We start from the raw sequence: 22,940 nt of genomic DNA, 5'->3' as shown, positions 1-22,940 counted from the left end.
AACAGACAAAAATGAAACACCTCCACCATCATATTATGATCGAGCCAATAAAACAGTTCTTCAATCTTGAGTAGATACCAAAAAATGAGGTTCTGCCCGGGCTCGAACCGGGGACCTTCTCGGTGTTAACGAGATGTCATAACCAACTAGACCACAGTACCTGAAACTGTTTATTCGTTGAAGACTTCCTGGTGGCTAGAGACTATAGAGAGAGGCAACCATAGCCAGAGACGACTGACGATTATCACCGGCTTTGTGGTTGTCTGTCTGTCGCACCAGTCTGGGCACGAACAGCCCAGTTGTGTAGGCGACTCCAATAGCCCCGACAATTAAGGTTGTGTTAATCGTGAGAAAATACCATTAAAGAGGTGGATTTTCCAGCAGCAGCTGAAAGAAATTGTGTCTTGTACTCGTGTGTTCGATCACTGGTTTCACGTAGCAAAACATCATCCATGTCAACGGACATTTAAATGTTGAAAAACTTTTCAATTCAGATTGTAGCAGGTATCCTCTATCGCGCCTAGCAAACTCTGTAATAATACTAAAGTCCCCCAAGTCATAAGACAAAACTCAAATTCATGCTCTTCTATTCCAAATAAACGTCAAGGGCGACGCTTTACAGGGTGTACAAGTAGCGGGGGTTGTACTCGCCCATCTCAGCAATCTCCTCCTCAGTCTTACCCTCCATTCTCCAATCCTCCTGACCAGACAGCTTTCTCTTGTTGAGACGGCGGAAGTGAAAGTAGACAGTGGTGTGGATACACACGGCGAGGGCAAGCATACCGATGGTAGCAGCGTATCCAGGGCGGTAGTGAGGCTCGTCTTGTCTGCTGAAGAGGAAAGGAGCGGCGACACCAGCAGAGTTTCCAATGGTGATAAAGATGCCACTGGCGAAAGCACGCTTGCCGTATCGGGGCTGGTTAACAGTGATCCAGGCCATACCTGACCCTGAACCAGTCCAAAGACCAATGGCGACGATGAAGCAACCGGCGAAACTCATGGCCTGACTGTGGCCGATGATGAGGAGGATGTAGCCGAGCATCATGACGAGTCCACCACCGATACAGAAAATACCTCGCTGCTGAGTTCTATCGCTAATTCTGGCGCAAATGAGGTAGGTAATGAACCCAACGACGTAAACAGGAACGGTGAGACCCTGGATTTGCTTGGGAGTCCAGTCACCCATCTCTCGGATGATGGTAGGCAAGAAGACACTGAAACTGTAGAGCACCGAGTGACTGCAGTACTGAGCGATGGAAAGAGCCCAAATCTTCCAGTCCTTGATGGCGGCAATGACATCCTCCTTGTGCATCTCCTGACCAGATGCCGTCTGACCAATCTCGGCGGCCCGAAGATCGATAAGAGCCTGGCGATCCTCTGGGGTGAGGCACTTGGCTGTGGCGGGCGTATTGGGGAGGACGAAGGGGACGGCAAAAGCAGTCAGGACAGTGGGAATGCCGTTGACGGTGATGATCCATCGCCAGGCTCGCCATCCGCCAGCACCACATCCTTCACAGTCCCAGTCATCCAGCTCGCCGATACCGAGAGCGACGAGGCCACCGACAGCACCAGAGATGGCGGAAATGGAGTAGAAGTAGGCATTTCGGAGGGAGATGTGCTTTTTGTGGTAGAAGGTAGTAAGGTACAGCCTAGGAATTGTCAGTGAATCTTTCTTGTGTCAATCCTTGGAGGTACTAACATGATACCGGGGAATAGTCCAGCCTCAAAGGTACCGAGGAGAAGTCGGCAAGCAATCAGAGATCCCAGATTGGTAACGAAACCTGTGAAGATAGCAACGATACCCCAGAAGAAACATAGACCGGCGATATATCGAGCGGGCTGCATCTTCTTGATGATAAGGTTGGAGGGGGTTTCGAACAACTAGAGATAATTGTTAGCTGCTTGTCGTAATGGAGTGGCTGTCGCGACTTACACAATAGGTGACGAAAAGAATCGACACAGACAATTGGAATTGGTTACCAGACAAACCGAGCTCGTCCTCCATACCATAGAGACGAGCATTGCCGATACCGACTATGTCAGATTGTCAGTCATCGATCCTGCGATGTCTTTTCGTGGACTAAAACTCACCTCGGTCCATAAAGTTCATGAGGTAGATCCAGCAAACCATGGGAATGATGCGTAGATCAAGCTTCTTCAAGATACGGTTCTCAGTCTCCTCAGAGACATAAGGGACCGAAGTCTCGTTGACGGGACCATCGCTGTTGGTAGCGATGCCCTCCTCCTCCTTGGTAGGAGAGTACCGGTCACTCTCAACGCCAGCGGCCATGATGGGCAGGGACTAAGCCTGAGACAAGGCTCAAAAGAAGATCACTGACTCTCCCGGAATGTAAAGGGTTGACAGAGAGTAGAAGAAAGAAAAAAAAGAGTTGAAGATGCAGAGCTGACTGACTCGAGAGACGCGACTGGGGGGACAGAGGAGCTCCTTTTTTATATCCTTCGCGTCCCTCGTAATGGTTGCAAGCAGATACGCCGCGCGGGGTATGAATGCCCAGACATTCTAATCCGAATTACGCAGGAAACCCGGTCCAAAGGAGGGCCAAGACGCCCCCAGACGCCAAGAGAGAATGTTCATGGTTGGTGTATGGGATCTTTGTGGGTTTGGGTGTGGGAACTTGGGGGAGGAGGGAAATCGAGGAGAAGTGGGCTACTAGGAAGGAGAAAAAAAAAACAGAGTCTGGGGCAAACTGGGGAAAGATACAGACAGTCGAATCTAAGGGGGGGCTAAGCTTTGTGGAGAAATACTGTTACGTTTTACTGTGACGGGGGTTGTGTGCTTCGCCAAGGCTATGGGCATAGCCAAGACTATAGCCAAGCGTATAGTTGGATCTCGATACTCCACTGGGACCAACAGATGGATTATGTCTTTTGGGAGCGCATATTATCAGGTGACGCTACCCCAGTCCAAGTCGGACTTGGCACTTTGCATTCGGAAGTCATAACAACGCATCCCAATCTTGGCAAGTAAGCTTGGTTTGCCAAAGAGATGATGTCTTGTTTCTGTTTTCTCTTGGCTACCTTTACCTACTGCACCCTTCCCAACGCGAGAGGACTCGGACAGATGGAAATATTACTGCTTTTGGTTTAAATCTCTCGGTTATTCCATTTCTTGGACCATGTCATTCTTTATTTCTAGCCGGGCGGATGTAGACCGATCATTTATTCGGCTTGGTATTTGAACCCAAGACCGAATCTGACATTTCTCCACGTGTATCATGTATGAGATGAGATTATGCTTAATTGACGTTCCCCTCTTTGTTACTGGTTGGTCTCTTTGACAATGCTTTTAGCCTACCTACTTGCAGTAACATTGTGAGACACGTGGAACTCACATGGCTGCCGTTGGTAAGGAGGGTGATACGGATAGTTGATTGTTTGTTTGCCTGTCTGTGCTCTCCCTTACCATATTGTTTATATTGTACTTGTCTCTATGTATGTACTCTGTAAGATAACTGAGATTGCCCTGTCTCTGTTGGTTCCTTGATTATTGGGCGGACAATTTCTACCCCGCCCGGGGGACAATCCGCCGAGTAACACGAGTCAGGGGTGGCTTTTCCCCCCCTTGGTTTATGTTCCCTCTTCTCCTCGTTTGCCTTTTGTCGTTCTTCTCCGCATTCGGTGTTACATGTCCGTTAAAAAAAAGTACGGTTTGTGATTTCTTCCTCCCCGGAACAAAACTGTTGGTCATTGTCACATTCTTGCGTCGGTTTCATGACACATTTTTTGCTCCTATTGGTCTTTGTGTCATGTGTGTGATGCTATTTGTGTTGCATTATCTTGTCCTGTCCCACAGCAGCCTTGGAACGGAACCCCATGTTACTCACCCCGTCTTTACCGCCTTTAAAAAGCGGGAATTTGGAGGTAAATCCTCCACCGAAGAGAAAAGATTACCCCACAGCTCCACTGGATTTACAGTGGATTTTGTCCCTCACAATTACCCACTGGCTAAACTGACCTGGCCTGGTCTCACACTACGCTTGGACTTGAACGTCTTACCGCGCACCCAATTGTGGAAAGACTGAGACACGAGATCGTCGTTAATCATGGCTTTGGCGGCTGGCAAGTTGTGATCTTCTTGCGATAGCTGCCGATTTTGCCGAGGTGGGTACAAGAAGATAATGATTTGCATTGGACTTTAATGGTTGAAATGGGGATTATGGCACAGATAATCTCTATCTATTGCGTTAATTGCCAAGCCTGAACAAAGTGAGATTGTAAATTGAGACTTTTCTAAAGATATACCTAGCTTCTCAAGCGATTACTCATTCTCCAGCAGTGTCTCCCTGAGTCTTCGAGATTGTGACGTACTTAATAAGCCAGACTTTATAGCATAGACATGAGTTTTCGTATTAGATCCCCGAAAATATCAATCACCCGAGACCTCTGACGACAAGCTAATGTTCATCGGCCATGGAACTCCCATCTCCCGTCCCGACAGAGCTTGTGATAACACATTAATCCTCCATGTCTTCCCAAAACGACATCTATCAAAGTCCAGTTTTACATGCATGGCATTCAATTCTCTGCTGAGCAACTCTACCGACCCGTTGCACTGGTACTCACCTTCCCAAAACTAACTCCCATGTGGCCGGGATCCCTTTCAAACCGTTTGATCTGCATCTCGCAGTGACACATGACAAGTCGACCTTGGCTAGCGTGACGTGGTGTCTTTGGAGTAGTATGAGGGGAACCAAGTCTGAGCGTCTCCAAATACTTTCACAATTTTGATGGTTTCACTGAAATTTTCTTTCCATGCAAATGAGTTCAGTACTTCTCATGTAATACTATACGTTGTCATATTACAAGGCATTGAGTGTCTAATTCGGATAGCTCCCAGAGGTTATCGTGGCACCCTGCGGCTTCCAGGTTACTCCTCAAGGTGAAACTCAGCTAAACGCGGACAACGATAAGAAGAATTCTAGCATGAAGATGGGACACGATTTATGGTATTTCAGAGGCAATTCAACTCTGGAGGAGCTATAGGGCTTGTATTATATGATATTGACGACGGGGCTGGTGGTAAGGCCAAAGTTTCGCTGCTTGGTTGCGACTATTTTAACAATATCCATTTCTTAATACAGCACTACCAAGCAAACTTATAAAGCTATGAGAAGCTATTTCTTCTGCAGGACAGGCGATATTGTTCTTTAATCTTACGGAATTTCGCATTAGCAATTCAGTTGGCTCATTTCTCCTCTGATACTCCAGACACTCATCGCCACATATATTTACATGCACTTCTATCAACATATGCCCAACTGACGCATTATTGATTATTCTCAAGATGGAAGTGGGAATTCTCTTGTGGTTCAAGTGTGGGGATTTCTTCCCATTGCCGATTTTACGGTTGACAATCCTTTCGATGTAGGCTACGTCGCAGAATGCCTGTCACGGGAAGTCGGTCTGGGTGACTTGACCAAAGCGCGGACCGGTTCGTTGACGATAACGAGATCAATTCAGACCGATGTCCTTATCGCCTCCAAGCTCATATCCTTCTGCAGCCAAATGTTGCTCAGCTCACCAGTGGCGAAATACACAATGCAATCTCCCGGCGGTGAAGAGCTGGCCTTCGTGTTTGCGAAGCGTAACGATACTGGGATTCCCCAATCTGTAAGGAACCGAGACATTCTCATCCGACATACCTTGGGTCCAACGCACAATTACGGTGGTCGAGAATTGGCCCAAAATGCCAAGAAGCTCACCGTCAGGCTTGCGCCAGCTAATTTTATTATCAATAGTCGGGTCTTGGATGTTTTGCCATCGATGCAGGAGACCAACAAAAGTGCATCGTATGCAGGAATTGAAGCTACTGCATGTTGTGATACTGAGCTACGAGAAGACGTGGAGATATGTACGCGTTCAGGCTGGGTTTACACTGGGTACAAGATATTAAGAGCGCAACCGTGCGTACCCCATAGAAACTGGAAAATACCCGTGTCCCACTGCCGGCAGTCTTTTATCTTGGCATCAGTCATAAGTAAACTCAAGGTTACAACGAGTTCGGTCGAAGGAGTTTGCGGGGGAACCAAACGGCTTCGAACAAGGTTTTGTTGGGGGAATCTGAGATGCGAATTCTTGGCTTTACAACGGACTCAGTTTCCAGTCAACTTGGCATCGATAGTGCTGATAGTGTAATTTCTTGCTAACAAGAATGGGCTATCTTGGCATATCTTGGCTACCTGGGTCGGGACTGTGGACCAATTGTAGTCTAGTTTTCATTCCTCCTCCTTCTCAACCACAGATAATTGGATGTTGGTGGTTGTTGTACAGCAGATAGCTGAAGGAAGGATGGGATTCTTTTCGGGGACGGGTTATAATAATATGACCATACCCGAGATTACCATGTCTTGGGAATATGCATGTTTCCTTTGGTGCGGCCAACATGTTCGTTTACATTGATTAACCGCCGTTCCATGGGGATGGAGTAGCCTGTTGCATAGCGCCTGTGAAACAGTTCAAGACAATCGCGGAGAATAATTAAGCCATTGATAAGCTTATCATTACTATTTTATCGTTATCGTTATCTCGATTAACATCTGTATCGATACAAGATAGTAGTTATCCTCTACGCTTGTATGTCTTGGCTGTGATGTCCATACCCACTTGTCACCCTACACTTGATTAATGAAATCTTTAAATGTTCCTTTAATGGCTATTGCAGCCATACATGATGAGTCACAGACTAAATCTATATAGACATAGAAAAAAGTCTTTTTATCTATGTGCATTATACAGTGACATAAGGGATTGCCTATGATCCAGCGTTACAATTGTCACAGTCTTTCATCTGATGAGCCTGACTTCAAACATTTTGCTATGACGAGCCTGACCATCCTTGATTGGCTCTCAATAATTACTCATCCGGAAGAACAAGCTTCCGCTGATGGATACCCCATTGGCCAATGAGACACTCGACTCAATTCGTTGTACATAATTGCAAAAAGACAGCATCATCACCAGCGAATAAAACAATACAATTAGCAATACAAATGGGACTTGTAGAATTAAAAAAGAATTTTCATCACTGTACCCATTCGCTAGTCAGCCTCGCTGCGGATAAACGTGAATTTGGCCGAGTTTTCGGTCTCTCAGTGAAAACTCTGCAACGAGCTGTCCACTCTGCTTACTAACAGACTCCACACCAACTCTCTATAAAAGTAACCATCGCCGTCGACCTTTTAGAATTTTTTTTTTCTTTTCTTCTTCATGTCGACAATACTTCAGAGAATCATTTCTATAGTATTCGACCTTCTCTTGGTTCCCTAAAAGAGCCACAGATCCCACCCTGGTTGATGAATGAATATCCTCGATGCCCTAGAGTGAATACCCTTTTTTGGTCCTCTCGATCTGTCCGCAAGGATGGCGGTGATCACTTCGTGTGGTTGCTGTATAGAGAGATGTTACTCTTGATGATCTCGGTCCTGAGAGCGGTCTTGCCTTCGGGCGCGCGCTTAGGACGGGCATTGATGGACGTCTGACAGGCTTTTTTTTCATTGCTTGCTGAGGCTTGCCTCGGTAGTGAAGAAGAATCATGTTGCACCTGACATATTGGAAGTGACCTAACTATTTGAACTTGAATCATGAACGATTACCACAGTATATCTTATATGCCTGTCCCAAACAAGTGATCCTCCGGGCTTGGTAGTGTCCCCATGCGACGAAGCTCGTAAGCATAGTACGGTTTCTCCGTACCCCAGCATGAACAATGAGGATAGTGCCGAGCCAATGGCCCGGCTAGCACCAAAGTGCCAATCGCAACAATCCGTCCCGCAGCCGTGAACCCGTCTCCCATCTTGTCATACCGGACGCTGTAGTATATCCCGAGGCTAGCACTTCCCCCGATGACAAGAAACATCAAAAAGCACAACACATAACATGGACGAGATATGAAGAAGCTTGCTGGCGAACTGGTAGACTCTGGGGATACTGATGGAGCAAGTATCTCGTTTGAAATTTGCAGAATGTCGCTCGGTTGTGACTCGGGCCGCCTGATGGTAACGTCCTGGTGGCGATGGCGACGGAGATAACCGTTTCGATCGTACTCGTTACTGTGTCCAGTTTGGAAAGTCGCTGTTGTATATTGGTCATATCCAAAACTCAGGATGCGGACTTTGTTGAGGTGAGAAGGGAGTAGTGTCTGTAGCCACGTATCTGACTGCTGATGGGTTGTCCATGCACTCCTGCGACCTCCAGTTAAGCCGTGCACAAAACAAATGTCGGCAACTGCATCTGGATCGTCGTGTAAGGTTTTCATGCCTAGTGGAAACCGACGGGAAGCAGTTGTCTCTGGCGACTGGCGTTCTGTCATTGTTGAGGTCACTGTCGTCGAGTATTAATTGGGGTTTGCTACTAGAATCCGTTCCTCGTAGGGTAATCTTGACTCGACAGCCGGTGAAAACTTCCAAGAAACCTTTTTTCGAGGTATCTCTACCGTGTTGGCTTTCTGGAGTGTTTTGTTTTGAGAAGAAATGGATTACGACGCGGGGCGGGTGATGGATGTCATGTTTCAGCCTCAAACGCGTTTTCGCTGATAGTTCGCCTGTCGCCTTATTGGGTAGAGACTACCAATCATGCGTGCAGTCTACCCGCCGAGGCGTATTCGTCGGCGTAGGCAGATTTCGAACTGAACCAACTCCGAGTAAGTAATGTAAGACAAATATCATCGCTAATGGTCTCTTCGATCTCATGCCCCAGATAAAACTTTATGACTCAGTGTCAAAGCAGACATTTATTCCCTATAATAACAGTCACTACGGTCAAATGTTGATCCCATGGTGAGTGAGCAGTAGTGAATGAATGAGCGTGTGATTGATCGGTACCCATCAATACCAGCTAGAAAAGAAGTGTGATGATGACAAGTAAAAACTCAGTAAAGACAGTAAGGAACAAAATACATTCTGTGTGGTTTGTCTCCAGATCTTCCCAATTTTTCGAGCTTGATAGCAATAGAGTGACACTGCCGTACCGGTGGAAAGAAGTCCTGCAAAAGATTAACAGCCGTGATTAGGAAATAAGAAGCTCAAGCAACGTAGTCCTACAGCAAGCACTTCCTGTTGCATCTTTGTCTCTGTACATGCTCCATTGCCTGACATCAGAATTGCGGGTACACCAAGCAACCAACGCTTCGCCGCTTAAAGCTACCGAACCCAGGGATACAGTTCACGAGTGATCTCGTACCACCTTTGCCAAGGGCTGTTTCTATCAATCTTCCACCCTCGAGTGGGAAGTGTGAGGCCAGAGGGATTGCTGTTGGTGATTCGACCGATGTTTGTCAACGCAACTGGGCTGATCAACTCCTGGTTGGCGATAATCTCGTTCTCGAATTGGGATTCGATCTTGACGCCATTGGGGTTCTCCACCCATGCATGGACCCCCGGTGCAAGAAACCAAGTTCTGCATCGAAATTTGTATCTTCTTTTGTACACAAAGATGCTGGAGTGAGGGGGGCAAACATAAGTGTCTCTCACGGTCCTGATAGATGACGTCTCCAACGTAGAGAAAGTCTTGGTCTCAGTGGAGCCGCCGACCTGAGCAGAAAAACCGAAGCCAGTGAATCCAGCACTGGCATAAACAGAATTAGAGACCTCTCGGCCTGAGGAAACATTCATTCCAATCTCGGTTGTCTCCTCCTTTGTGCGTGTGCCATTACTCTCGTTCTCAATACTGAACTGGAAAGCCCAGTCCGCTGAGAGTAACTCGACATTTATCATCAGCCAAATCAATGTGCCTATTTGCATAAGTGCAGCCTGGCGCATCTGGCCAACGAGGATAGTTCCATCTGCATCGTCACGCAGGTTTCTGGCCACGGGGTTAGGCCGTCTCTCATCGCCAACAACAATTCTGTCGGCAAAGTGCTGGAGTTCCATCTCGGCCATAGTGACAATAGAAGCAAAAAAAGAGTTTGGAATATGGGTGTATGAGATTTAGGGGTTTGGTATTGGTCCTTCAAGTTATGTCTTTGCTGTCAGTGGGAGGAACACTTCAAAGATGTGACACTTCTTTCTACTTTATGTTCAAGATATTGGAGAACACAGGAAGTAATGGCCTCTTTATCACTAGTCGTTTCTAGGAAGTGGGAGGGCGATTGGACTATGATAATCCTCATTGTGGATTTTCCGTAACGATCGGCTCACATCCCGATAAACACCTGTGTTACATCAGGCCTCAATATCTACTCCTATGCTGTGACGGTTTAGTTCTCGTGTTCGCTCGGGTGAAACTCGATAAGGTACAATCGGGTGCTTGCGGCCGCAAGACATTCTTGTATTGATAGCCGGACCGGCATTTGATGCTTGGGGACCTTATGACGAGACAACACTAACATGAGCCCCTCATTCGATACGGCACTCAAATGTTAGTGTAAGTTGGATATTTCACTTATGGGACTAGTTGAGGATCATGACTTACCTAGCTAGCTCAAATCACCAGGCTTGATGTCGTCTAGAACAACAAAAACTTTTGGTTTGCAGCTCCTCACTCATCTCTTGCTAACGGTGCGGCCTCGTTGTCGTAGGATCCATGTTTCGGAATAGAACTCATTATCTCTATTGTCCCTTTGCACCACTACCCCGCTCTAGTTAGAGCCAATTAAAACCCGATTGTATGGGTAGGTACATCCGAGACTCACACGGCATATAATGCAGAGATGACTGTATGACCTCAGTGACGTTGACGACGAAAACGACTGTATTGAGTGTTTGTAACAGTTTTATCACTTCGGAAGCTCACTACTTCAAGGCTACACTTAACATATATCCACAGTATGCGTTTCAACGATAAGGGAGCACTGATAAAGGCGATAGCCTTCAGAGCCACAAATGCGTTTGCGATAGGGCTACTGTGACCTGTAGGAGATGTGTTGACCACCTCTTGACACACCAACCCCACCAACTCAATGCACTTCAAAGACCAGGGAAATGCAGCATCTCAACTTGGTGGCATAAGGCGCGGCGGGAGCTTTTGTCGTGTCACTTGTCAGACTTGTATCACCTATGATGGGTCTCATCACAGCAAGAATGATGTAGTAAGAATGAGCCATAATTCTCTTCAACTCGAATTCGTCATCATGAATATCCTCTTTACTTACATGCCTCATGAAAAGAAGCATCAAGTCTACCTCTCACTTATAAACCATGCACAACCTCCCTTCGTGCATAGTAATCACGGCAAAGAGCTTCATACGCTTTCGCGATCTCAAAGTTAGCCTGTATGTGCCCTCTGTCGCTTGCTAAGAGCAAGTACTTAAGCGCAACTTCCGCTCGTCGACCTAGGATGATGTGCAGTTAGTTTCTGGCTTATGAGACCCCGTAAGTCGTAACATACCATCAAATCCCAAATGAGAGCGAGGTTTTGCCAAGTCGTTCAACAACGAGACGTTGATAAGATCCCACCAAATGAGAGAGCCAACGAGAAAAGCACATTCTGGGTGTTTTGGATTCTCGGAATGATGGAGAAGAACGGAGGCATGGTGGTCGCTCAGCTGACCAACTTGCTCGTCTTTGACCTTGGCTCTCTTTCTAGCCTCCCAAACCAGTTGCCATGCCGTCGATCGAGCCAGTTCCAAATCCTGGGAGTTTTCGATTCTCACAGAGTTACCAACACACTTTTGCACCGAGGAAATTACAATCCTATCGAGAAGAGCCAGTGATCGAAGCAAAGAGCTTGCTATGGTCTTTGAAGATGATCGGCCCTGATCAATCGGAGACCAACAGCCCTGAACAATCTCGATTAGCGGCGGGGGGAATCCATCAGGGAAGCCCCCCGGCAGGGGACAGACATCCAAGCCGCGTTGAAGTTTTGCAGCGTCTTGTTGGTAATCATGAAAGTACAAAGCCTCTTCGATCAGGTATGGGGTTCCGTCTGTAAGAATTTGCCAAACGACAACCCCCAGGCTAAACAAGTGTAAGTAATAACAAGCAGTTTATCGAATATAATTGTTCTTACCTCCAGACATCAGTTTCATGAGAATGTGGCATGGATGGAGTTTTACCCATTAGCTGTGTAATGATCTCTTGGGATTCGTATCTGTGATCTATACGGATGCTATTTGTTTTCTCGTAAAGCTAAAATAGTCAGCTTTCATCAAGATCTGTCAATCAACCCGACACTTACACAGCGCGTATAATCAAGCTGGGTAAGGACAGGGTGCAGACGAGAATTCTGATCGCTCCTGAGACGTATGGAAGATTCGGTTATATACTTGAGAACGAGTCCGCCCTCATGAAGGCAAGCGATAGACTGAGCCACGTCATATGCGACGTTCACTCGGTCTCGAAGAGTAAGCACTCGACTGGGATCGCTGCGCCAACTCTGAAGCGTTGGCAACATGGAACAGTCTTGCATGATGACATGGTCTTGATCGTTTATATCCACGATGCCGTGGAACTTCTGGATATGTGCTCTATCTTGTAGGTCTCGGTATATAGTCAAAGCCCGTCGACTTGAGTCTCCGGTGTTGAGTATGCGACACTCTACATCACCGTATCCTGTCACCGTTCCTCTTCCGACAGATTCTTGCCAGTTTAGAGCGGAGATGTCTATGGCGATATGAGTAGAAGAGTGGGCTGCTGGAGATGACCTTTTAGTCTCTAGCACCTTATGCCAGAGTGATACTGTCTGGTTCATACTGTTTTGGACGTCGTTCTACCAGCTATTCTTAAGAGTCTGACGTGCGACAAAGTAAACAGAATGGAACACTTACTATGGCCCCCAAGATGTGCCTGTTTACCAGTTCCTGATACTCATTTCGCAACTCCCGACAATCATTTTTAAACAAAGCTTCGGCTGCATCGGTACGCCAGTCTTCCTTTGAAAATCGTTCCAAACAATCCTTGATTCTAACAATGAGGTTCTCTAGTGCAGTTCTTTGGGAACCGGTATTGGTGGCATCGGGGCTGCCGATCATGTCTTTCAAAGTAAATGCTTTTATTAGCAACTCAGCACATTGATCTTTGCCCGATCGACGTTGCGTTGAGATTTTTTGGAAAATTGACACAATGTTTATGAGAGTATTAGGAAAGTTGAGCACGTCAGAGCCCGCACTGAAATAATCGACCATGGTTACGAAGTTGATGAGTTGGTAGTCGCCAGAGCCTTACTGCAACAGCTGACATGGGATGTCTGAGTTGCGAAAACATGTGCGGGGTGTTCGGTCTTGTGCTGTTGTCCTAGATGCTGCCCAATTGTGCACTTTCACTTCTCGCGGCCCAACAATGATATGACTAAGACGCAGAGCCTCATTAATATGCCTCCAAATAAGATGAGAAAACGCGGCACTGACCTTGCCATCCTTCAACTGTCATCTTGGAGACTGTCGTGTTTATCTCCACCCTATCTTGAGATTTCTGAGATGGCAGATTTGCGAGTCGAATTGGCCTTGGCCGCTTGGGAAAAGGATATCATACGTCAGACGAAAGATACTTTCTCTGAAGAACTCAGCCTGGATTCCTCTCATGCATCATCACCTGTCAACAAAGACTGGATCCGAATTAACTGGAGCTGGGCCACCCATGTTTGGCTTCAATTAAAAGAATCGCTTGTTGACTTGGAAGATGAAGAAATTGCGATACACCAGACGAACCCAGTTCGAATGTGGGAAATTCTGAAAAACAAGCTTTCTTCACGAACTGCGCCAAGCACAGCACTGAAATCCTACAGTTGTCACTCGAGATTGAGGCAGTTGCTCGACGCGAATAGTGACCTGCCATCGCTTATTTCTCAACTGCAGGTCCCTGAACTTCCCTAAGACTATATTCAGATTTTAAGTGATGATGATGAAGATTGGAAAGCTGTTTAGAACTTCTCCTAATTTATTAAGCATAACTATATTTTATTATATTAAAAGCTATAGTATTAATTATAAGCTTTTTTTTTTTCCTTTTAGAATTTTCTTTAATTTTTTAATTTTATAGAATTCTTAATATAATAAATTTTAATTTAATAAACTTTTTAATAATATTATTTTTATTAAATACTTTATAAATTATTAATAATTTATTCTTTTTATTAAAAATTATTTTAAAAATTATTTTAAAAATTAAAAAGTAATTTTATTTAAAATATTTTACTTTTTAATATATTAATATTATTATTATATTTTATTTTATAAAAAGCTTTTAAAGCTTTTTTTTTTTATATAATAAAAATTTAAATTTTAATTTATTAATTTAATAATTAATTATATAGCTAAAGGCCTTATAATTAAAAAAAATAAAAATAATAATTTAATTATTATTTATATTAATAATATATTAATTTTAAATATTAAGAAAAAATTATTTAAAAAATTATTAAAGATTTTAAATTTTTTAATTAATTTCTTTTTTTAAAATAAAATTAATTATAAAAATTAAGCTTTTATAAATAATTTTTTAATTTAATATATAATTAAAATTAATAAAGACTTTAAAGTTTATTATTTTATATAATAATTATATAATTATATAATTTTATTAATATTAATATTAATAAAGAAATATTTAATAATTAATCTTTAAAAAAAATAAAAGCTTTTATAATAATTATTATAATTTTAATTTTATAAATTATAATATATACCTTTAAATAAGATTTATATTAATATCTAGGTTTAAAAACTATATCTTTTTATAAATTAATTTTAAATATATACTTTAAGACTTATACCTTAAAAATCACCTAATAAAAGCATAACCATCCTAGACTACGTAGCCTCCGAATAACCGAAGATAATTTAGAAGAGCTACAGCAGATGTTTTCTAGAATAAGTCCTCCAGAAGATGAAGAGGAAATGGGTGATACCGTCGAAGCAGAAAGCCATGAGAATCGGGAGATTGGCGACCCGAGCATTATCCATGAATATCCTGCATTGGAGATTCATTTCATGGCTCGTACCCTTGCTTCGTACTGCCGCGAATCGCAGGTGGACTTCCCTCAAGAGCTGTCACAAATGCCCCGAGTAAGTTTATGTTCTATAGACAGACCTGGCTCCGCGCTAAATGTTTTACCTCAAGGCCTGGGACAGTTTCCTGAATGAGTTAGAATTTATTCCCATGACGGACCTGAAAACTGATGGCGATCTCGCCCAGAACCCAGTAGTGTCCTGGCAGCCCACCAAGGCCTGCCCATGGGATCATCATCTTTTTACCGAAGAAGAATCGTTGAAATTCTGTGTTGAGGCCCAGTTCGAGTTTCCGGGACACCGTGGAGAAGACGGCATTATCTTCGAAGCCAAAGAATTAAGCGAGAGTGAGTTTTGCAAGGCGAGACAAGACCTACAAGTTGCTTGGGTAAGCTGATTCTGTATCAATTCACCGCTGTGTTACCGAATCCTGACATGTCATGCTCAAGAATGACTGCGGCTTTACATTCGATCCAGTAACCAAACGAACGTACTTGCTACAAACCCGGCCAGGAATTAAGTTTCGTAAGCTCCGGGATCAGTTCAGTTTGGATGCTGCACGCAAATATTTCAGATCAGTCATTGATCACCAACGACTAAACAGACCAAACACGTTTGACAGCGTTTTGAGCGACATGCAACTTCAGGACTCCAAGGTCCAGGCATATGTCGGCCTAGTGGACCTCGTACCATACAACGAGATCAGCTTGACAGGGGAAACAGATGATACTGGACATAGTGGAGCAATTCAGTTTGGCTCGTGGTATGTTCCCCAAGGAGCAAGACTCGATAGACCCGATAGCGAAGTTATCCCCATTGCCTTGAAGCTTATTTGGCGACCTGGCAATCCAAATCCGGAACTCGCCAAACGCGAGGTAAGACATCCTTCTATAAACACTGCATTTGACAGAGTGATGGCTAAGATAATATTGTCTCCTAGCTGATAAGCAGCATTGTAACCTTCACAGACGCTCCAATAGCCTCTATTCGACTCGATGGGCTTACAATCAACCCCGAATCCAGGGAGATATTCCTTGTTTTCGAGAGAGCGAGAAGCGTTCCACTGTTTCTCGAAGAATCCCTGGTTAATACAGGGAAAGATTGGGATCTGATATCGGAGCTCCTGAGAGACGCTTCTGGTAGCCTTGAAGTCATACATGAGCGTAAACATTTACATCGGTTAGTACTGAATTTCCTTATCCATCATTGTAACATAATCCTAATGGCCAAATTAAAATTAGTGACATACACATGGGAAACGTTCTGATTCGTAGCGTTCCTTGTCCGAATGATCCTTCTGAAACCTCTTTTAACGAACTCGTCATTATCGACCTCGGACAGGGCCAGGATATGTCGAATAGTGCTTGGACGACATCAAACTACTACGGCAATCGGGACTACTGGGCCCCAGAAGTTATGCCTGGTCGCCGATATAGCGAGAAATCCGACGTCTTTGCCATCGGGTATCTGATGACAGAGATACTCAGAATCAGATGCAAAAAAGCTAATGACAATAAAGTACCTTAAGTTCTTTGGGACCTGATCGCTACATGTTTAAAGAAGGATCCTGAACAAAGACCAAACGCTGAAGAGTTTGCTGCCCAAGCTAATAAGTCACGCGATGACGTTTTTGTAGTACCGGGGAGCAGAAGTGCGACGATGAGAGGCGAGGCAGTCTTGAACGGTCCATTTGTGGATTTTCCACGCGTATTCGATGAATAGGAATAGAGCCTATTGTATTAAATTTTATTATATTAAAAGCTATAGTATTAATTATAAGCTTTTTTTTTTTTTAATTTTATAGAATTCTTAATATAATAAATTCTAATTTAATAAACTTTTTAATAATATTATTTTTATTAAATACTTTATAAATTATTAATAATTTATTTTTTTTATTAAAGATTATTTTAAAGATTAAAAAATAATTTTATTTAAAGTATTTTATTTTTTAATATATTAAAATTATATTTTTTTTAAATTTTATAAAAAGCCTTTAAAGCTTTTTTTTTTTTTTATATAATAAAGATTTAAATTTTAATTTATTAATTTAATAATTAATTATATAATTAAAAATATTATAATTAAAAATAATAAAAATAATAATTTAATTATTATTTATTTATTTTTTAGTATATAATTATAAGATTACTTTTACTCTTTTTAGTTTTATTAAAGGTTATTTATAATACTTTATCTATCTGCGCAAATTAAAGAATTATATATAGTTTCTCTTAAGACAAGGTTTCTAATATAAATATAACAGGGCAATTACCTAAACTCTATAATATTAGTAATATAATAGTTGTGATTCCTAAGGGATAAACTAGTCTATATTAAGTTTATATTAGTAAATATATAAGGCATTATTATTAAGCAGTAGTAAAGTGTTATATCTCTTAATAATAAATAGTATAAATAAGGCATATTTAAGTAAAAAAGTTTTATTAATAGCTAATAAGCTAAATTCTATTTAATACTAAGAGAATATATATATACTTAAAGGTATATAAATTAAATAAGGTTAATTTAATAATATATAAGCTAAATAGTATATACTTAATAATATATAAGTTAAATAGTATATATTTAACTTCTATAGGGTAAGTAGTTAATAATTAGAGTGAAAAGTAGGGTACTTATTCTATATATATAAGGACCTATTGATTATAATATAATCTTTCCCTTTTTTAAGGTCTTACCCTTAAGGCCTATAAAGTAATTAAGCGCTAAGCCTTATATTAGCTCTAAATTTCTTCTTATAATTATTTTTCCTTATTACTTATTATATTAAGCTATATTTTTAAGTATATTAATTATCCTAAGGTAGCTATTAAATACTATAAAGATATTTCTAATTTAATTTATAAATTTAATTTTAAAATACTTTATTATTTAGTATATTTTTATATAGAGTGTCTTTATTATATTATTTCTAAGGGAAAGTAATACTATAATTTCTATATATTTAAAAAGTACTTTAATTATAATTTTAATAATATATTATTTTAATTTTATAGGTTTTTAAATAAATATATAATTATATTGCTAATTTATAGTTATATAAATATCTTATAAAAAGGATTATATTAATAAGTAAAAAGAGTAAGTAAAGGCAGATCTTTAGAATACTTTAGCTTATCTTTAGAGGTTATATTATTAAGAAAAATATTTATATAAGAAAGTTATTAAGATAGTGTATTAAGGATATAAAGATTTAAATAAATTAGAGGCCTTAGAGGCATAAGAATCCTCTGATTATTAGGCAGTTAAGTCTTCTATTTTAAATAATATCTAGTTACTTAAGGATAATAATATTATTAATTAGAGTTTTATTCTTAATTCTTTCTTCCTTAAGGCTAATAGAAGTTCTTTAGGAGTTATTAAGTATTAATTAAGTATTTTAGTAATTCCTATATATTTTTATTTTCTAGGTAATTTTTCTATTTTATTAAATATATTATTTTTCTATTAATTTTCTATATATCTCTAATTACTTTAGCTTTATAGATTTCTAGTCTATTAATTTCTTCTGGTTTATTATTAATCTTAACTTAAATTATATTAGCAGCTAATTTAAGTAAGGAAATATAAAAGATTAAATAGATCTTAACCTTTAGTAATAAGTCTAGTTTATAGTTATTTTTTAAGATTTTTTATAGGATTTTATAAGGTTTAATAAACTTAAAGTTAAGCTTATATATTAGCTATTTTATTATAATATTTTTTATTAATAAGTAGACTATCTCTTTTTCCTTAAAGGTTAGTCTCTTAATCCTTTTTATATTATAGTATTTTATTATCTATTTTCTAATAAATTCTAGTTCTTTCTTTATTTTTTTATATAGATTCTTTATATTTTCTATCTTAATTTATATAGTAAGGTTAATTATTAGGGTTTTATAGGCAGTATAATAACTATTAAGTATAAATCTAAAGTTAATATAAGCTAGTATTAATTTTATGCTTTTATTATAGGCAGTATTATAAGCTAGTTATATAATTAGTAGCTTTTTAACCTAATTATTTTATTTATAGTTAATATAGTATTATAAATACTATTTTAAAACTTAATTTATTTATTTAGTCTATCTATCTACTTATAGTTAGAATACTATAATAAGTTAGTAATTAAGTCTTAAATAGGATATAAATACTTACTAGAATTTAGTAGTAAATATTAGTTCTCTATTAAATAGGATTTCTTATAGTAAGCTATATATATTGATAATATGCCTATAGAAGATATATATAAGCTCTTCTGTATCTATTGCTTCTCTATATAATAGATAATAAGAAAATTTTATAAGATAATCTATAATAATTATAATATTATTATAAAAGATACTAATTAAGGGTTCTTTTAATAAAGGTAACTTAGTAATAAAGTTTATTATAATTAAATCCTAAGGTCTTTAAGTAACTAGGAGTGCTTATAGTATTCTATAAGGCTTATGCCTTTATAACTTAGTTTTTATATAAATATTATATTATTTAATAATAGTTTTAACTAGTCTCTTTATATTAGGCTAATTATAATAGCTCTGTAATTACTTAAGGGTCTTTATAATACCTTAATATCTATATAGGGGATATTTATATATTTCCTATACTATCTATTTTTATTATTCTTAGTCCTTATAATCTCTTGGATCTAGGGTTCTTTATATTATTTATATAATTATTTATACTAATTAAGTAAACTAATATTTTCCCTTTCTATTAAGCTTAAAGACTTATTCTTTAGCTTTTATAATATTAGTATTATAATCTAGTCTTTTACTAATAGTATTTATATATTTATTATTTAATCCTTTATAATAGATAATTATAAAATTAAATTTATATAAATACTCTGTATAATAAAGTTATTATTAATTTAGCTCTTAAGTAATAGTAAAGTGTAAAATATTCTAATAGTTAGTATAGACCTTAATTTAGTAAAGGCTTCTTATAAAGTAGTATTAAAATTCCTTAAAATAATTAATAATAGCTAGGAATTCTTTATTATAGATAAAGTAATTAAGTTTAGCTCTATATAGTTTATAAGAGTAAAAGGCTATTAGATATAGTTTTCTATTATTATCTTATTAATTAATCTGTCTTTCTAAGGTAAAGTCTAATAAGTCTATTTTTAATTTAATCTCCTTTATAGGGTTAAATATAATTAAAACTAGTTTTTTAAGGATAGTATTATATAATCTTTTAAATATATTTTATATATTCTTAATTTAAATAAACTTATAGTCTTTTTTTATAAGTTCTATAAGTAGGTTTATAATCTTACTAAAGTCTTTAATAAAGCGTTAATAGTAATTAGTAAATCTTAAGAAGCTTTATATTTCCTTGATTATTATTAATATTAGCTAATCTTATATTACTATAATCTTCTTTTAGTCTATTTAGATTTCTCTTAGTAAGATAGTATATCTAAGAAAGTTAATTTCTATAATATAAAAATAGCTTTTCTTTAGTTTTACTAGAAGATTAATATCTTAGAGTGCTTTAAGGATCTTATAGATATATTCTTTATATTCTTTATTATTATCTAAGAAGATTAAGATATTATCTAGGTAATATACTATAAAGATATTAAGATATTATTATAGAATATTATTAATTATCCTTTAGAATATTATTAAAGTATTAGTAAGTTTAAAAGGTATAATTAGGTATTTAAATAATCTGAATTTTATTCTAAAGGCAGTCTTCTATTTATTGCCTTCTTTAATATAGATTAGGTTATAAGCTTCTTTAAGATTAAGGGCAATAAAAACTTATTTTCCTTATAGGCAGTCCTTAAGTTCTATAATAAGTAGAAATAGTATTTAATCCTTAATAATAAGAGTATTTAACCTTTTATAATTTATAATAAGTTATAGTTTTTTATTTTTCTTAGGTATAAATATAATAAGAAATCTTATAGTAAATAAAGATTCTTATATATTACCTTTTTATAGTTCTTTTTCTAAGTATTCCTTAAGAATAGTAAATTCTATCTTATTAAGGTTATAAATCTTCTAGAAAGGTAGTTTATTTAATATAAGGTAGATCTTATAGTTTTAGTATAAATACTATAGTATTTTTATATTAAGCTCTTTCTTAAATAGCCTATTATAGATATAGTATTCCTCTAATATATTCTTAAGCCTATCTATTATTTCTAGCTATTATTCTAGCTATTTATTTAGTATTCTTAACTAATTCTTAAATAATATAAAGGTCCTTCTAACTTATCTTGCCTTACCTTATGCTTACTTATATTATACTCTATTTAAAGGTAAGTAAATTCTCTATTTATACTATTCTTTACTATAGATATTAATTAAAATTTAAGATCTTAATTTATTATCTATTTCTAAATCTATAGCCTTATTATTAAAGGGGTTAATATAACTGCTAATTTAGCTAGTCCTTTAGTTAATATAAGGGTTATAGTATTATAGCTATAAGTATCCTAGTATTAAGTTATATCTTAATATAAAGATAATATTAAGGTTAATATTTTATCTTTAAATTCTAATAAATATTTTAAGGTAATTAATTTTATAAGTAATAAATTCTCCTTTATAGTTAAATAGTTAATTTTCTAAGTTCTTTATTAAGTAAAAATAGGTCTTATCTTTCTATAGTAGCTTTAAGCAATTAACTATATAAAGGTTAATTATATTAATATTAGCTCTACTATCTATAAGAGTAATTAGCTATATTCCTCTGATTTATACTTTTAATTCTAGGTAAGTCTATTAATTATTCTTGGTTATTTATAGAGCTCTTAAGAGTATTATTATAACCTTTTTATTCTTATTACTATACTATAGCTTTACTAGTATAGTAAGCTATTATTTTTTCTCTATTAGCTAGGGTAATATAAGTTATATTCTTTATTTAGATATTATTTATTATATAGGTATTAGTATTCTTAGCTTAGTTCTTCTTAATATTTTAATATAAATTAATTATCTTATACATTTTCTTACTTAATAAGTTTTAATTCCTAGGGATTTAAAGTATCTCTTCTATCTAGATCTCTCTTTATATTTTATCTTTACTTTTTAATAGCTTATTTATTATTAAGTTCTTTTATTACTTATTATATATTAATAAAGTTAAGGTCCTTATAGTATAGATTAAATCCTAGTCTTATTATCCTAATAGGAATATTGCCTATTTTTTAATTATATAGGTTATTACCTAAGGCTTACTTAATTAATCCTATATTAGAGGCACTTTTACCTTTTCTAGTTATAGTAATCTTACTTCTTTATTATTCTATAGTTAAATACTTAGGCATTAATTGCCAGTTTTTATAAGTTACTTATATAGTGGCATTAGTTTATTATATAGTATAAATTACTATTTATACTTTATTCTTCTATAAATTAATATTTTATATATTCTTTTCTTTAAGTATTAATTAGTATTTTTAATTAGTCTTTATAGGGTTATAATAATCTATTTCTTTATATCCTTTCTTACTATAGTTTTAGTAAATTAATAGCCTATATACTTAAGTAGCTTTAATAATTATTAGGCTAGAGTAACTACTATAGGAAATATTATTTTACTATATCTTTCCTTAGTTATTACTATTTTAAGGTCTAATTATTTAATTATAGTAATTATACTAATTAAGGTAATATAGATTATAATTATTCCTTTTCTTACTAGCATTAAATTTCTCCTTTTTATATTTATATTATTATTTATTAATTTTAATAGCTATAGTTATATACTCTATAAGGTTATTAAGTCTATTAACTTTATATAGTTTATCTTTAATTTCTTCTTTAAGGCTATAGTAATATATTTCTATAAATACTTTATTATTCTATTCTATTTTAGCTATAAGCTATTAAAACTTAGCTAAGTAAGCTATATATAAGCTATATTATTTAAGGGCTAGGATTTTAGCAGCAGCTTATTATTCTTTATTAATAACTCTAAAGTTATCCTTAAGAAGTACTTTAAAATTAAGCTAGTCTATAAAGATATTTTATATTTTCTAATTCTACTAATTATATTTATTCTTAAAGTAATC

At 37.3% G+C, this 22,940-nt stretch overlaps 6 protein-coding genes and 1 non-coding gene across 7 annotated transcripts; 2 read left to right on the top strand and 5 right to left on the bottom strand.

Moving 5' to 3' along the window:
• Positions 1-87: 87 nt before the first annotated feature.
• FPOAC1_009941 lies at positions 88-161 on the bottom strand. Its single transcript has one exon. It is a non-coding gene; the product is annotated as a tRNA-Val (tRNA).
• Positions 162-616: 455 nt separating this feature from the next.
• FPOAC1_009940 (uncharacterized protein) lies at positions 617-2,290 on the bottom strand (the record flags this gene model as incomplete). Its single annotated transcript, XM_044854348.1, has 4 exons — positions 617-1,649; positions 1,700-1,881; positions 1,934-2,034; positions 2,092-2,290. The coding sequence occupies 4 exons, from the start codon at positions 2,288-2,290 to the stop codon at positions 617-619; spliced, it is 1,515 nt and encodes a 504-aa protein (XP_044707018.1).
• A 5,334-nt stretch (positions 2,291-7,624) lies between these two features.
• Positions 7,625-8,329, bottom strand: FPOAC1_009939 (uncharacterized protein; the record flags this gene model as incomplete). Its single annotated transcript, XM_044854347.1, has 1 exon — positions 7,625-8,329. The coding sequence occupies one exon, from the start codon at positions 8,327-8,329 to the stop codon at positions 7,625-7,627; it is 705 nt and encodes a 234-aa protein (XP_044707017.1).
• An 829-nt stretch (positions 8,330-9,158) lies between these two features.
• Positions 9,159-9,896, bottom strand: FPOAC1_009938 (uncharacterized protein; the record flags this gene model as incomplete). The annotated part of the gene is made up of 1 exon (XM_044854346.1): positions 9,159-9,896. One exon carries the CDS (start codon positions 9,894-9,896, stop codon positions 9,159-9,161), a length of 738 nt encoding a protein of 245 aa, XP_044707016.1.
• A 1,248-nt stretch (positions 9,897-11,144) lies between these two features.
• FPOAC1_009937 (uncharacterized protein) lies at positions 11,145-12,645 on the bottom strand (the record flags this gene model as incomplete). The annotated part of the gene is made up of 4 exons (XM_044854345.1): positions 11,145-11,287; positions 11,344-11,912; positions 11,965-12,083; positions 12,133-12,645. The coding sequence occupies 4 exons, from the start codon at positions 12,643-12,645 to the stop codon at positions 11,145-11,147; spliced, it is 1,344 nt and encodes a 447-aa protein (XP_044707015.1).
• A 619-nt stretch (positions 12,646-13,264) lies between these two features.
• Positions 13,265-13,765, top strand: FPOAC1_009936 (uncharacterized protein; the record flags this gene model as incomplete). The annotated part of the gene is made up of 1 exon (XM_044854344.1): positions 13,265-13,765. One exon carries the CDS (start codon positions 13,265-13,267, stop codon positions 13,763-13,765), a length of 501 nt encoding a protein of 166 aa, XP_044707014.1.
• Positions 13,766-14,749: 984 nt separating this feature from the next.
• Positions 14,750-19,275, top strand: FPOAC1_009935 (uncharacterized protein; the record flags this gene model as incomplete). The annotated part of the gene is made up of 6 exons (XM_044854343.1): positions 14,750-14,956; positions 15,012-15,287; positions 15,349-15,774; positions 15,840-16,078; positions 16,141-16,362; positions 19,272-19,275. The coding sequence occupies 6 exons, from the start codon at positions 14,750-14,752 to the stop codon at positions 19,273-19,275; spliced, it is 1,374 nt and encodes a 457-aa protein (XP_044707013.1).
• Positions 19,276-22,940: the final 3,665 nt, after the last annotated feature.

This window comes from Fusarium poae, chromosome 3 (genome assembly GCF_019609905.1).
Source record: "Fusarium poae strain DAOMC 252244 chromosome 3, whole genome shotgun sequence".
NCBI classification, from domain to species: Eukaryota; Fungi; Ascomycota; class Sordariomycetes; order Hypocreales; family Nectriaceae; genus Fusarium; species Fusarium poae.
This window is presented reverse-complemented; position numbering and strand designations above follow the sequence as displayed.